A 14268-nucleotide genomic window follows, 5' to 3' on the forward strand; every position below is an offset into this window, starting at 1 on the left:
GCTATTTAGTTAGTGCACTGAATAACTGATATGTCCATAAAGCAGGAGACAGTAAGTACTCCTGTGTTATTTTTTTTTTTTAAATGGTCACACGTTAATGCTTACATTAGTGCATGACCAGAAACTCAAAATAGGAAAATCCCCTTTTAAGACTGTGATGAAAAGAGGCTTAGTACGTGGAAGAAACTGGCATTAGAGTGTGCTAAGCCCATTTACTAGTACAGCTTTCTTCAAGACTTCAGGTATTCATCAGGTATGCATGCAATATAGGAATACGAAATGACTGACAAGATCAATGCAGGGACGGCCATTTTCTCCCAAAAAGACTGTGCTGACCATAGCAAAGGACTCACTTTTTTTTTATTCCCAAAAGTGATTAATATACATTTTTAAAAGATATTAGGCACTATGGAAAAATGAGCTAGCAAGTATGCCCAGAAACAGAAGAAATTCTGACAATAATATATTGGTTAAAATTTTAAAGTTTTTTTTTTAAGAAGTAAACAAGAAAATTAGAGAACACACAGGTGCTTTATTGCTCACCTCACATACATCACACCTTCAGCCATTTTCTTTCACAGCTTAACATGTTCATGGACATGAAAATAACCCAGCAAGAAGCATCACCATGTGGCTTTGCATGAAGAACAAATGTAAAAAAGATCATTAACCCAGCCAGGCTTTGTCTGCAGCATTAAAAGGCCTCCTCCAGGCAAGAATTCAACTGCCCAGACAGTAGTGCATTTCTACAGGGGGAGGGGGAACCTCCAAACAAATCAAAAATGGGAAGGGGAGGGAGGAATAAAACAAAAGCCGTTTTTGTATTATGTGACCATGGTACTAGTTCATGCACAAAATGGGGGATTAAAAAAAAGATTGCTGCTACTTCTTAGCCCATTTCAAGTAAAAATCAGGTCCATTGCTGGAGCAACTTCTGGTAAATGGATCTGGGCCAGTTTAGATCATTCTGCTTAAGTGTTTTATCAACACATGCTATACCGCACCTTGATGTGTATTGAAGGTCATTTGTAATTTTCATGTATTTTTGTTTAGCTGTGTTTGAGACCTTCAAGCTTGAATATTTGATGTCATTTGCAGTTAGAGGGTAAGGCCAGTGAATCCGGTAGACACAGTAGAGCTCATGAAAGGCAGATGGGTCTGGGGTGCTGGAACAGGATAAGTAACTGTAACAGAATGTGTGGAACCTGTTCTGTGTCAAACACAAAAGCTGAGAAACGAGAAGCAGCCTTCAAAACTGAGTACTGGAAAATGTGTGTTTAGAGAATACTTCATCAGAACAAAAAAAGAAAAGAAAACCTTGTGGTGGACAAGCATAAAAGCTACCCCAGTAATATCTCTTGAAATACATAACAATATTCCAACTGTAACAGGACTCAAAAGGATGAGTAGCGATTTATGGGTTCCCATTTCTGCTCTAGGTGCTACATTGGAGAATATCAAGTTACAATTCCAGAGCATTTTTATTTCCATCAGATGTTTATAAAAAGGGACTAGCATTTTCTTTTGAAAGAGAATTGCTATCCACTTAGTGATACAAGCCCGAGTGTTACTAAACTTTTGAGTCAGACAAATAACTTCTTTTTGTTCAAGTTGCAAAATCAGCCCAGGCAATAATTTGGACCTGTCCACTGGAGATTCACTCACATTAATACATTTTTGCACACCTCCAAGTTTAGCAGCAGAGAGGTAGTGGATTGCACTAGAAAATGCCAGATACAATTTACTAAATTTTCCATTTTCAAGAACTTATCTAACACTAAATTTCACCTAGTTAAATGGAATTAGTCACTAAATGTAAAAGTCATGTCCTGATGACGTTCACCAACTCATTTTAGTATAAGCTCATTGCACATTGAACCTTCTTTTACTAAGTGTACACATCTGTAACCATTACATTAACAGTTCAAAGGAAGCAGTATGCGGGGAATACAAGGCAGCTATTTAATCAAGGCTGACAAAAAGCAAGTAAAATGGCTTGCTTTTGAATTAAGTGAATCACATACAAAGCTAAAATGTAAAATACCTATTGTTTCTTCCTTGCATAGGTTGACATTCCTCTCCATATACCATGAGACAGCACTCTCAGTAAACAGTGTACCCCAATATATTAAACACACTTTCTCCAATTGTCAGTATCACTAAATTTCTTTACAGTGTGAAATTCATTTGCCAACTTTCAATTTGCTTAAAACTAGAACAGGTCATCAAGGCAGAAGATTGCCTGTCACACACACACACGCCAAAAAAGGTACAGTAAGTCTTTGAATCTAGGTTTGCATTGCATGAGCTCTGCCGATACCGAACGTTTAGGAACCTCAGCTTGTATAGTGTCTTCCTTGTCCAAAGCCAGATTGGTTATACTGATAGCCGCCATGTTGGAAGTGCTGCTCAAATTGACCTTGATTATAGTTCTGTCCCCCTCTGCTGCTCCAACCTCCTCCTTGACCACCCCTGCCACCACGACCTCCACGACCACCTCTCCCTCCTCCACGACCACTACCACCTCGGTCACTCTGGTGGCCTCCATCTTGGTATCTGTTGTCCTGTTGATATCCACCACCCTGATATCCACTTCCCGAATATGATGAAGCTTGATAACCACCGTAACTTCCTCCTTGGTAACTGCCTCCTTGATATCCACCGCCACTTTGATAGCTGCCGCCGCCGCCACCTCCACCATGATAGCCACCAGTTTGGAAACCTATGTCTCGATAACCACCATCTTGATAGCTACCTCCACCGCTGTCTGTCCAACCTCCTTGAACTTTATTTCCTCTTCCTCGCCCACCATGGTCATAACTACCACGTCCTCTTCCCCCTCCTTGGTCGTAGCCTCCTCTTCCTCCACCTTGATCGTAGCCTCCTCTTCCTCCACCTTGATCGTAGCCTCCTCGTCCACCATATGATTGTTCATAGCCACCTCTACCTCGACCACCTCCTTGCTGTTGAGGGCCATCTGGCCTCTTCTGCCAAGGTGGCATCTCAGGTGGGGGAGGCTCAATTTCATTCGGTCTACCACCCCTGTCAGGAACTCTACCCATCAACACCTGCAATATAAAAAGGAACACAATGTTTTATCATTACTGCCATTAAAGACTTCAATTACTCTGCTATGTTTTGGGCAGAAATAATAAGGATTATAAATCTCACAAGCAGATCTAATAAATATCTGATCATCACATACATTTCTTTTATCATGAAGTAGTTCTAAAGTTTAGAAGATAAAATGAATAACTTATTACTTAAAAGACGACTATTTTAGCTTTTAATATTTAGCTGCATGTTCCATATGGCCGTGGCGTATTGATAACGCTGAGCAACGAGTACAGATAAGTTTGCTATTAAGCGAATGCTACATACCTGTAGAAGGTATTCTCCGAGGACAGCAGGCTGATTGTTCTCACTGATGGGTGACGTCCACGGCAGCCCCTCCAATCGGAAACTTCACTAGCAAAAGCCTTTGCTAGTCCTCGCGCGTCCATGCGCACCGCGCATGCGCGGCCGTCTTCCCGCCCGAACCGGCTCGTGTTCGTCAGTCCCGTATGTAGCAAGACAAAGACAAGGGAAGACACAACTCCAAAGGGGAGGCGGGCGGGTTTGTGAGAACAATCAGCCTGCTGTCCTCGGAGAATACCTTCTACAGGTATGTAGCATTCGCTTTCTCCGAGGACAAGCAGGCTGCTTGTTCTCACTGATGGGGTATCCCTAGCCCCCAGGCTCACTCAAAACAACAACCATGGTCAATTGGGCCTCGCAACGGCGAGGACATAACTGAGATTGACCTAAAAAATTTACCAACTAACTGAGAGTGCAGCCTGGAACAGAACAAACAGGGCCCTCGGGGGGTGGAGTTGGATCCTAAAGCCCAAACAGGTTCTGAAGAACTGACTGCCCGAACCGACTGTCGCGTCGGGTATCCTGCTGCAGGCAGTAATGAGATGTGAATGTGTGGACAGATGACCACGTCGCAGCTTTGCAAATTTCTTCAATAGAGGCTGACTTCAAGTGGGCTACCGACGCTGCCATGGCTCTAACATTATGAGCCGTGACATGACCCTCAAGAGTCAGCCCAGCCTGGGCATAAGTGAAGGAAATGCAATCTGCTAGCCAATTGGATATGGTGCGTTTCCCCACAGCCACTCCCCTCCTATTGGGATCAAAAGAAACAAACAATTGGGCGGACTGTCTGTTGGGCTGTGTCCGCTCCAGATAGAAGGCCAATGCTCTCTTGCAGTCCAATGTGTGCAGCTGACGTTCAGCAGGGCAGGAATGAGGACGGGGAAAGAATGTTGGCAAGACAATTGACTGGTTCAGATGGAACTCCGACACAATCTTTGGCAAGAACTTAGGGTGAGTGCGGAGGACTACTCTGTTGTAATGAAATTTGGTGTAAGGGGCCTGGGCTACCAGGGCCTGAAGCTCACTGACTCTACGAGCTGAAGTAACTGCCACCAAGAAAATGACCTTCCAGGTCAAGTACTTCAGATGGCAGGAATTCAGTGGCTCAAAAGGAGGTTTCATCAGCTGGGTGAGAACGACATTGAGATCCCATGACACTGTAGGAGGCTTGACAGGGGGCTTTGACAAAAGCAAACCTCTCATGAAGCGAACAACTAAAGGCTGTCCTGAGATCGGCTTACCTTCCACACGGTAATGGTATGCACTGATTGCACTAAGGTGAACTCTTACAGAGTTGGTCTTGAGACCAGACTCAGACAAATGCAGAAGGTATTCAAGCAGGGTCTGTGTAGGACAAGAGCGAGGATCTAGGGCCTTGCTGTCACACCAGACGGCAAACCTCCTCCATAGAAAGAAGTAACTCCTCTTAGTGGAATCTTTCCTGGAAGCAAGCAAGATGCGGGAGACACCCTCTGACAGACCCAAAGAGGCAAAGTCTACGCTCTCAACATCCAGGACGTGAGAGCCAGGGACCGGAGGTTGGGATGCAGAAGTGCCCCTTCGTCCTGTGTGATGAGGGTCGGAAAAGACTCCAATCTCCACGGTTCTTCGGAGGACAACTCCAGAAGAAGAGGGAACCAGATCTGACGCGGCCAAAAGGGAGCAATCAGAATCATGGTGCCTCGGTCTTGCTTGAGTTTCAACAAAGTCTTCCCCACCAGAGGTATGGGAGGATAAGCATACAGCAGACCTTCCCCCCAGTCCAGGAGGAAGGCATCCGATGCCAGTCTGCCGTGGGCCTGAAGCCTGGAACAGAACTGAGGGACTTTGTGGTTGGCTCGAGATGCGAAGAGGTCTACCAAGGGGGTGCCCCACACCTGGAAGATCTGTCGCACTACACGGGAATTGAGCGACCACTCGTGAGGTTGCATAATCCTGCTCAACCTGTCGGCCAGACTGTTGTTTACGCCTGCCAGATATGTGGCTTGGAGCACCATGCCGTGACGGCGAGCCCAGAGCCACATGCTGACGGCTTCCTGACACAGGGGGCGAGATCCGGTGCCCCCCTGCTTGTTGACGTAGTACATGGCAACCTGGTTGTCTGTCTGAATTTGGATAATTTGGTGGGACAGCCGATCTCTGAAAGCCTTCAGAGCGTTCCAGATCGCTCGCAACTCCAGAAGATTGATCTGCAGATCGCGTTCCTGGAGGGACCAGCTTCCTTGGGTGTGAAGCCCATCGACATGAGCTCCCCATCCCAGGAGAGACGCATCCGTGGTCAGCACTTTTTGTGGCTGAGGAATTTGGAAAGGACGTCCCAGAGTCAAATTGGACCAAATCGTCCACCAATACAGGGATTTGAGAAAACTCGTGGACAGGTGGATCACGTCTTCTAGATCCCCAGCAGCCTGAAACCACTGGGAAGCTAGGGTCCATTGAGCAGATCTCATGTGAAGGCGGGCCATGGGAGTCACATGGACTGTGGAGGCCATGTGGCCCAGCAATCTCAACATCTGCCGAGCTGTGATCTGCTGTGACGCTTGCACCCGCGAGACGAGGGACAACAAGTTGTTGGCTCTCGCCTCTGGGAGATAGGCGCGAGCCGTCCGAGAATCCAGCAGAGCTCCTATGAATTCGAGTTTCTGCACTGGGAGAAGATGGGACTTTGGATAATTTATCACAAACCCCAGTAGCTCCAGGAGGCGAATAGTCATCTGCATGGACTGCAGGGCTCCTGCCTCGGATGTGTTCTTCACCAGCCAATCGTCGAGATATGGGAACACGTGCACCCCCAGCTTGCGAAGTGCCGCTGCTACTACAGCCAAGCACTTTGTGAACACCCTGGGCGCAGAGGCGAGCCCAAAGGGTAGCACACAGTACTGGAAGTGACTTGTGCCCAGCTGAAATCGCAGATACTGCCTGTGAGCTGGCAGTATCGGGATGTGTGTGTAGGCATCCTTTAAGTCCAGAGAGCATAGCCAATCGTTTTCCTGAATCATGGGAAGAAGGGTGCCCAGGGAAAGCATCCTGAACTTTTCTTTGACGAGATATTTGTTCAGGGCCCTTAGGTCTAGGATGGGACGCATCCCCCCTGTTTTCTTTTCCACAAGGAAGTACCTGGAATAGAATCCCAGCCCTTCTTGCCCGGATGGCACGGGCTCTACCGCATTGGCGCTGAGAAGGGCGGAGAGTTCCTCTGCAAGTACCTGCTTGTGCTGGAAGCTGTAAGACTGAGCTCCCGGTGGACAATTTGGAAGTTTTGAGGCCAAATTGAGGGTGTATCCTTGCCGGACTATTTGGAGAACCCACTGATCGGAGGTTATGAGAGGCCACCTTTGGTGAAAAGCTTTCAACCTCCCTCCGACTGGCAGGTCGCCCGGCACTGACACTTGGATGTCGGCTATGCTCTGCTGGAGCCAGTCAAAAGCTCGTCCCTTGCTTTTGCTGGGGAGCCACGGGGCCTTGCTGAGTCGCACGCTGTTGATGAGAGCAAGCGCGCTGGGGCTTAGCCTGGGCCGCAGGCTGTCGAGGAGGAGGATTGTACCTACGCTTGCCAGAAGAGTAGGGAACAGTCTTCCTTCCCCCGAAAAATCTTCTACCTGTAGAGGTAGAGGCTGAAGGCTGCCGGCGGGAGAACTTGTCGAATGCGGTGTCCCGCTGGTGCAGCTGCTCTACCACCTGTTCGACTTTCTCTCCAAAAATATTATCCGCACGGCAAGGCGAGTCCGCAATCCGCTGCTGGATTCTATTCTCCAGGTCGGAGGCACGCAGCCATGAGAGCCTGCGCATCACCACACCTTGAGCAGCGGCCCTGGACGCAACATCAAAGGTGTCATACACCCCTCTGGCCAGGAATTTTCTGCACGCCTTCAGCTGCCTGACCACCTCCTGAAAAGGCTTGGCTTGCTCAGGGGGGAGCGCATCAACCAAGCCCGCCAACTGCCGCACATTGTTCCGCATGTGTATGCTCGTGTAGAGCTGGTAGGACTGAATTTTGGCCACGAGCATAGAGGAATGGTAGGCCTTCCTCCCAAAGGAGTCTAAGGTTCTAGAGTCTTTGCCCGGGGGCACCGAAGCATGCTCTCTAGAACTCTTAGCCTTCTTTAGGGCCAGATCCACAACTCCAGAGTCATGAGGCAACTGAGTGCGCATCAGCTCTGGGTCCCCATGGATCCGGTACTGGGACTCGATCTTCTTGGGAATGTGGGGATTAGTTAGAGGCTTGGTCCAGTTCGCCAGCAATGTCTTTTTTAGGACATGGTGCATGGGTACAGTGGACGCTTCCTTAGGTGGAGAAGGATAGTCCAGGAGCTCAAACATTTCAGCCCTGGGCTCGTCCACCACAACCACCGGGAAGGGGATGGCCGTAGACATCTCCCGGACAAAGGAAGCAAAAGACAGACTCTCGGGAGGAGAAAGCTGTCTCTCAGGAGAGGGAGTGGGATCGGAAGGAAGACCTTCAGACTCCTCGTCAGAGAAATATCTGGGGTCTTCTTCCTCTTCCCACGAGGCCTCACCCTCGGTATCAGACACAAGTTCACGGACCTGTGTCTGCAACCTCGCCCGACTCGACTCTGTGGAGCCACGTCCATGATGGGGGCGTCGAGAGGTAGACTCCCTCGCCCGCATCGGCGAAGCTCCCTCCGCCGACGTAGTCAGGGAGCCTTCCTGGGAGGCGGCGGCAGCCGGTACCGCACGCGGTACCGACGCCGGAGACCTCACCTCGGGCGATGGGCCAGCTGGCGCCACGCTCGACGGTACCGGTGGCGCAAGCACCGCCGGTACCGGAGGGTTAGGGCGCAACAGCTCTCCCAGAATCTCTGGGAGAACGGCCCGGAGGCTCTCGTTCAGAGCGGCTGCAGAGAAAGGCATGGAGGTCGATGCAGGCGTCGACGTCAGAACCTGTTCCGGGCGTGGAGGCTGTTCCGGGCTGTCCAGAGTGGAGCGCATCGACACCTCCTGAACAGAGGGTGAGCGGTCCTCTCGGTGCCGATGCCTGCTGGGTGCCGACTCCCTCGGCGACCCAGAGCTCTCGGTGCCGACACGGGAAGGGGACCGATGACGATGCTTTTTCGACTTCTTGGAACGAAGCATGTCACCGGAGCTTCCCAGGACCGACGAGGAGGACGTAGAATCCAGTCGTCGCTTCCTCGGGGCCGAGGCCGAAGGAGGTCGGTCTCGGGGGGGCTGTACCGCAGGAGCCCTCAGGGTAGGGGGAGACCCACCCGAAGGCTCACCGCCACCAGCAGGGGAATGGACAGCCCTCACCTGCACTCCAGACAAAGCACCACCGTCCGACGACATCAGCAGATGAGGTCCCGGTACCACCGACGTCGATGCAGCTGTCCGATGTCTCGGCGCCGATGCAGAGGGTCGATGCCTCGATGCACTGGCGGCCGAGGATGAAGCTCTGGACGCTGAAGACGTCGATGCACTCGATACCCCCGGTGCCGATGCCGACGAAGAGCCCGAGAACAAAACGTTCCACTGGGCCAATCTCGCTACCTGAGTCCGCTTTTGCAAAAGGGAACACAGACTACAGGCCTGCGGGCGGTGCCCAGCCCCCAAGCACTGAAGACACGACGCGTGCCTGTCAGTGAGCGAGATGACCCGGGCGCACTGGGTGCACTTCTTGAAGCCGCTGGGAGACTTCGATGTCATGGGCGGAAAAATCACGCCGGCGAGATCAAAAGTCGAAATGGCGGAAAAGGCACCGAAAAAACAATGGGAAGAAAACTTCGACCCGAGGCCTAAAAGCGGCCTACCCCGACGACGAAAGAAAACTTACCGGGGCGAAAAAGCTGAAAATAGCGGTGGGAAAAAAGACCACAGAGTCTTTTTCCACACAGAATGATTTTTTTTTTTTTTAAAAACACGACGAACGCGCGAGGTCGACTTTGCGGGGCCCGACACGGCGAAAACACGACCGAACCGAGCGCGGACAAAAGAAGACTGACGAACACGAGCCGGTTCGGGCGGGAAGACGGCCGCGCATGCGCGGTGCGCATGGACGCGCGAGGACTAGCAAAGGCTTTTGCTAGTGAAGTTTCCGATTGGAGGGGCTGCCGTGGACGTCACCCATCAGTGAGAACAAGCAGCCTGCTTGTCCTCGGAGAAAGAGATGTACATGAATTAAAATTGAGTAATAATGAACAGTTAATGACGGATGGAGGTTTTTTTTTTTTTTTTTTAACCTATGATGAGAATGTATGCTCCTTGATATAGAAGACTGGTTGCCATACTAAGTAGGAGCACTCTTTTTGAGGCTTTCTCCTCCATGTTTTCCATTTCTCCATGCTGGATAAGAGTATGGAGCATGCAGCTAAATATTAAAAGCTGAAATAGAGTCATGATTTTTTGAAGAGGATTATATAGTTATATGGTATAGGAGTATCCTCTCCAGCTCATATTATACGTCATACAAGTTTAAAAAGAAAGACATCCTTAGACCTGTTTCTAATCACATTCAGGGTACAAAAAGGATGCTCCGAGCAGGACACCTCCTTAACCCCCCTCCCTCTCCCCTGGAAGTGAAACTGGAAAGGAATACCAGGCTCTGTGACTGCCCATAATAAGTGAAGCTTTCTGATCAGAGCAGCATGTAGATCTGAGGAGTAGCCTAGTGGTTTGTGCAGTGGACTATAATAAACCAAAGGTTCAGGTTTTACTTTTTTTTAAAACTGTGAGACCTCCAGGAACAGGAAAATACTTACTAAACCTAAATATATAAGGCACCTGCAAGCCAGAAGGCTATTGAAGTGCTGTACATCCAGGTACAGTAGGTATTTTTTCTGTTCCCAGAGGGTTCACAATTACAAAACAAAATAATTCAAGTGGGATTTGAACCTGGATCCCTGGGTTCACAGTCCACTGCACTAACCACTAGGTTACTCCTCTGCTCTGTATGGACATCTGTGTGGCCATTTTCTAAGAATGCTGCCAAACAAATGACCATGTCCCTTGTTTACCCCTGTTCATAATTTGGATGTTTGTTTGTAAAATGGCTGTTCACACTGGATATCTACCTTACGTATTTTCAAACAGGAAATCTTGATGTCTTCCCTGTTTTAAAATATATGCGAGACGGACATCCATTTAGGACGTTATGACGTAGAGGTTCCTATTTTGACTGGGAAGTCTTTTCGGTGTGGGTGGAACTACCACTGCAAAGTGATTAAGAATTCATTCTATGTCATTAATGTTAAAATAAAGTGAGTTCTTGGAAAATACAAGCTTTACCATGGGTGTCAAATACATTTTGATGTTGTGCCACACTGGAAAATAGACGTATGTGGGCCGGCTGGATGTTGGGGTCCTCCTCCGATGCAGGGGGCACAATTGCATAAATATGGATATTTATATACATACGTCTGTAAAATAAAGCTTTTCCTCGATAGCTCTTGTGTGCGCAGTTAATTTATTTAGTCCCTATTTTGGAGGAAGCGATTGCTAATAAGAGAGGAAGGGAGGGAGAAGAAGGGAAGAGAAGTATCTCAAGTAGAAGAGAGGGGGGGGGGGGATAGGGAATGGAAGTAGAAAGGGAGGAGAGACTGGGAATGGAATTGGAGGACACGCAATCTGGATTGGGAATCCAGTCAAGAGGGAGAGAGAATCCCCTTACACCCCAAACTTCAATCTGATGCTCTCCCTCCACCCTTTCCACTTCCCCATCCTCTTGCTCCACACCCTACAACACCTCACTCCCACTTAATCGTACCTCTCTCCCTCTTTCCCTTCATAAAACCAAAAGCCTTCCAAATCTGCTTACTCTTCCTCCTCTAGTCTAACACTGCATATGCAGCCTGGGAGGGAACAAAAGGTGATCACTATTTTTCAGAACACAGACTCTGAAAGGAGCAGGGAGGGAGTGTTGGGTCTCACGTTACCAGTTTCCTCTTTGCTTCACAGAGGCTGCAAGTCACACACTATATGTCGGAAGAGGAGACTAACTGGGGGAGGGCAGGAATCCACAGTCTCTGAACAGAGCAAGACAGGATCAATCAGCCTGTACATTCCCCTCTATATCACCAAGGACTTGGTTCTGTGCTCCTGGGAAGGTACACAGCTGCTGGAGGGAGAGAAGGGATTAAGAATTCTTGCTCTGAGGAACTGGTGCAGAAAGCTACCATGGCTTGAGAATGGGTTGCATGTGCTCAGCAATGCAGAGAGGGATTGAGTGCAGGTGTTAATACGTGTGAAATACATGGCCACACATTGCATTAAAATGAATACTAATGAGTCCACTGAGTATTCCGCGGCAATGAAGAGAGAAACGCAGGCTTCTGAGGTCCCATTACCATGAGAATTTTTTCACCAGGTCTGGGACAGCATATAAGGATTTGGAGAGAGGGTTTCATGCCAGTTTTTGAGATTTAAATGCTAGTTTTTTTTTAATCTTCTTTTTCAACCCGAAGGAAGCCCTAGCAAGGTTCACAGGCAGACAGGAGGTAAAAGACATGTGAATCTAACAAAACCAAAAGTTAAAGCTCACATTGGCACCTGTTCTTCTGCACCTAAACATGAGCCTCACAAAAATTTTTATGTGGCTCATTTTTAGGTGCATTAGAACACCTGCTAATGTGCAGATACTTTCAATTTTTGCTTGGACGTGTGAAAAAAAGAAAAGAAAAGAAAAAGCTGCGATTACCATGAAACCTTTGTGCCAGTGTGTCCGGTACACTCCTCCCTCATTAGCCACCACATTTTGTCCGCATATAAAATTTGAATGCCACAAGTTTTTTGTATGACACAGTATTACGGTCACGATAGAAGCCACACACTCCGACGTCTATTCGTATTATTGGGCTTGTCAACTGAAGCTTATTTCGGTTTGGGAGTGTGATTTGCAGTCTGCGACAGTTAGGATGGAACAGCAAGGGGGGGCGTGTCTTTGGGCCTCTCTTTCTCAAAAGGCTTACCAACAAGTTATGCATAATCCTTGGGTACTTGCTTTCATTGTGGGTGTTTTCTTAAACCGAAATGTAGTGGAGGTCGGCGATGTTCGTCTCTGGCTCACACAGGTGCTGAACCTGCTTTTTCCACAGACCAAGGGACAGCTAATTTGGAGTTCTGGGCACAAGCTGGGCTGCTTAGGTTTCAGGATTTGCTGGATGTGGGAGACCTACTAATGTTCCCAGATTTGCATGAGAAATTTCATATTCCCCGTAAAGAATACTTCACATATCTGTAGGTTAAACATTACATTTTTGCAGCAGGGATGGATGAGGGATGATCCAGATGACACCGAATAGTTTGAGAATCAATGGAAGAGTCCGGGGAAGCTCAGAGGGGCTATTTCAATTCTTTATCGCTTTATCTGGGGTAAAGACTTTCAGAAATATGTTTTTATGGAGTCTTAGGAATGGGATTTAGGTTGTACACAGAGCGTGGGTGAATGGCATGCTGTGTGTTTGGAGGTTAAAAAAGCATCTCCATGTGTTTTGTTGAAGATTCTTAAAAGATGGTATTGTACCCCTTTTTCATAGAATGTTCCCTGCGGTGCCTGATGTATGTTAGAGGTGTGGAGTAGAGCGGGGAACTTTTCTAAATATTTGGTGGGAATGTGGACCAATACAGGACTTTTGGACTACACTGTCAGACTACATCTACGATATTGGGATGTGTTTTTCTTAAAGACCTTAAGTGGTGTTTATTAGGGTTGGGTAATTGGAGGGTTACTAAATGGCAAAGGCGCTTCAAGAGGCTGTGCCTGGTAGCTGTTAAATCTGTTATCGCTGCTCACTGGAAGTGCCTTAAGGACTCAGTTGTGGCTCACTGGTGAAATGCAGCAAAAGACAGACAGGAGTTTGGGGCATTTTGCTTTGACTGCTGATGAATGGACTCACTTTGAATGCTTGCTGCAAACTGAGAGACCTTCTTAACAGGGGTAATGGGGTGAAATTGTCAGTTCTGGGACACTGAAGAGTACCTGGGTCCCAGACAGTAAGCAGTGAGACTATGGAGGACTGGGGTGGGTTGGGAGGGTGGGAAATGGGGGGTTGGTTCTTGTTGGGGGGGCTGTGGTTTATTCTGATTTGTCAGGCTGTGGTAACTATGTTTTAGGATTTTCTTGCAATGTTTCCTACTATTTTTGTTTGGGTGATGCAACATTTTTGTATTCTTTTTGCAATAAAAATCTGTTAAAAAAAAAAAAAGAAAGAAAAGAAATTCATCTTTCCCATCTTGTTTGATACTACCAATCTTTCTATATATTTAAGTGGCTATAACAGCATTCACATTACATAGCACAATGTGATATTAATTCACAAATTAAACGTATAGATTGTACATTCTGACTGCAAACAGCATGCTAGCTTGATGGGGACAGTAAATTTATTTTCAAAAGACCAGATACCTTATTAACGGCACAGGCTGTCTTTTCCCGGATAGACCCACTGCTAGTTCTCAAAATCTTTGATAAATCCTGACGAGCCGCCAGCAAGTGAGCAACAGATATTGAACTCTTATTAGCTAAGGAAGAACGCTTTGGTTGATACACCAGTCCTAATTTGTCAGAGCGACTCTGTTGGGTAGAACAAAGAAAGTAAAATAAATCAATCTTAAGTATCTTTACACAGCTGAATTTTCTGACCCTGAGGGTGTGCAAGTGTAGAATTAATTCAAGCCAGCTTGCTCATCCTTTATTTTTGGCTTTGCATGGCATGCAAACATCTACTTAAAGGAAGAGTAGGGTTACCAAGTGTCCTCTTGGTTTTTCCTGAAAGCTAATAAATGAAAAGGAAGAACAAGAACTGACTTGTAAATGGTGGGTTTTTTTTTTTTTGGGGGGGGGGGGGGGGGGAGCAGCAGAAATTGTTGCTAAACACACTCAAGAACAGAAAACAAAAA

At 47.7% G+C, this 14268-nt stretch overlaps 1 protein-coding gene across 2 annotated transcripts in view; it reads right to left on the reverse strand.

Annotated features, from left to right (window-relative positions):
• Window positions 1-512: 512 nt before the first annotated feature.
• The window catches only part of FAM98A (family with sequence similarity 98 member A), an 84585-nt gene continuing 70829 nt past the window's right edge, over window positions 513-14268 (reverse strand). For both annotated transcript variants that reach the window (XM_030196506.1, XM_030196507.1), the window contains 2 exons: window positions 13775-13942; window positions 513-3068 (listed from right to left, as the gene is read on the reverse strand). In XM_030196506.1, coding sequence (XP_030052366.1) covers window positions 2337-3068; window positions 13775-13942 — 900 coding nt within the window. In that variant the 3' untranslated portion in view covers window positions 513-2336. The remainder of the gene's footprint in view (window positions 3069-13774; window positions 13943-14268) is intronic.

Source organism: Microcaecilia unicolor, chromosome 3, assembly GCF_901765095.1.
Source record: "Microcaecilia unicolor chromosome 3, aMicUni1.1, whole genome shotgun sequence".
In the NCBI taxonomy this organism is placed as follows: domain Eukaryota; kingdom Metazoa; phylum Chordata; class Amphibia; order Gymnophiona; family Siphonopidae; genus Microcaecilia; species Microcaecilia unicolor.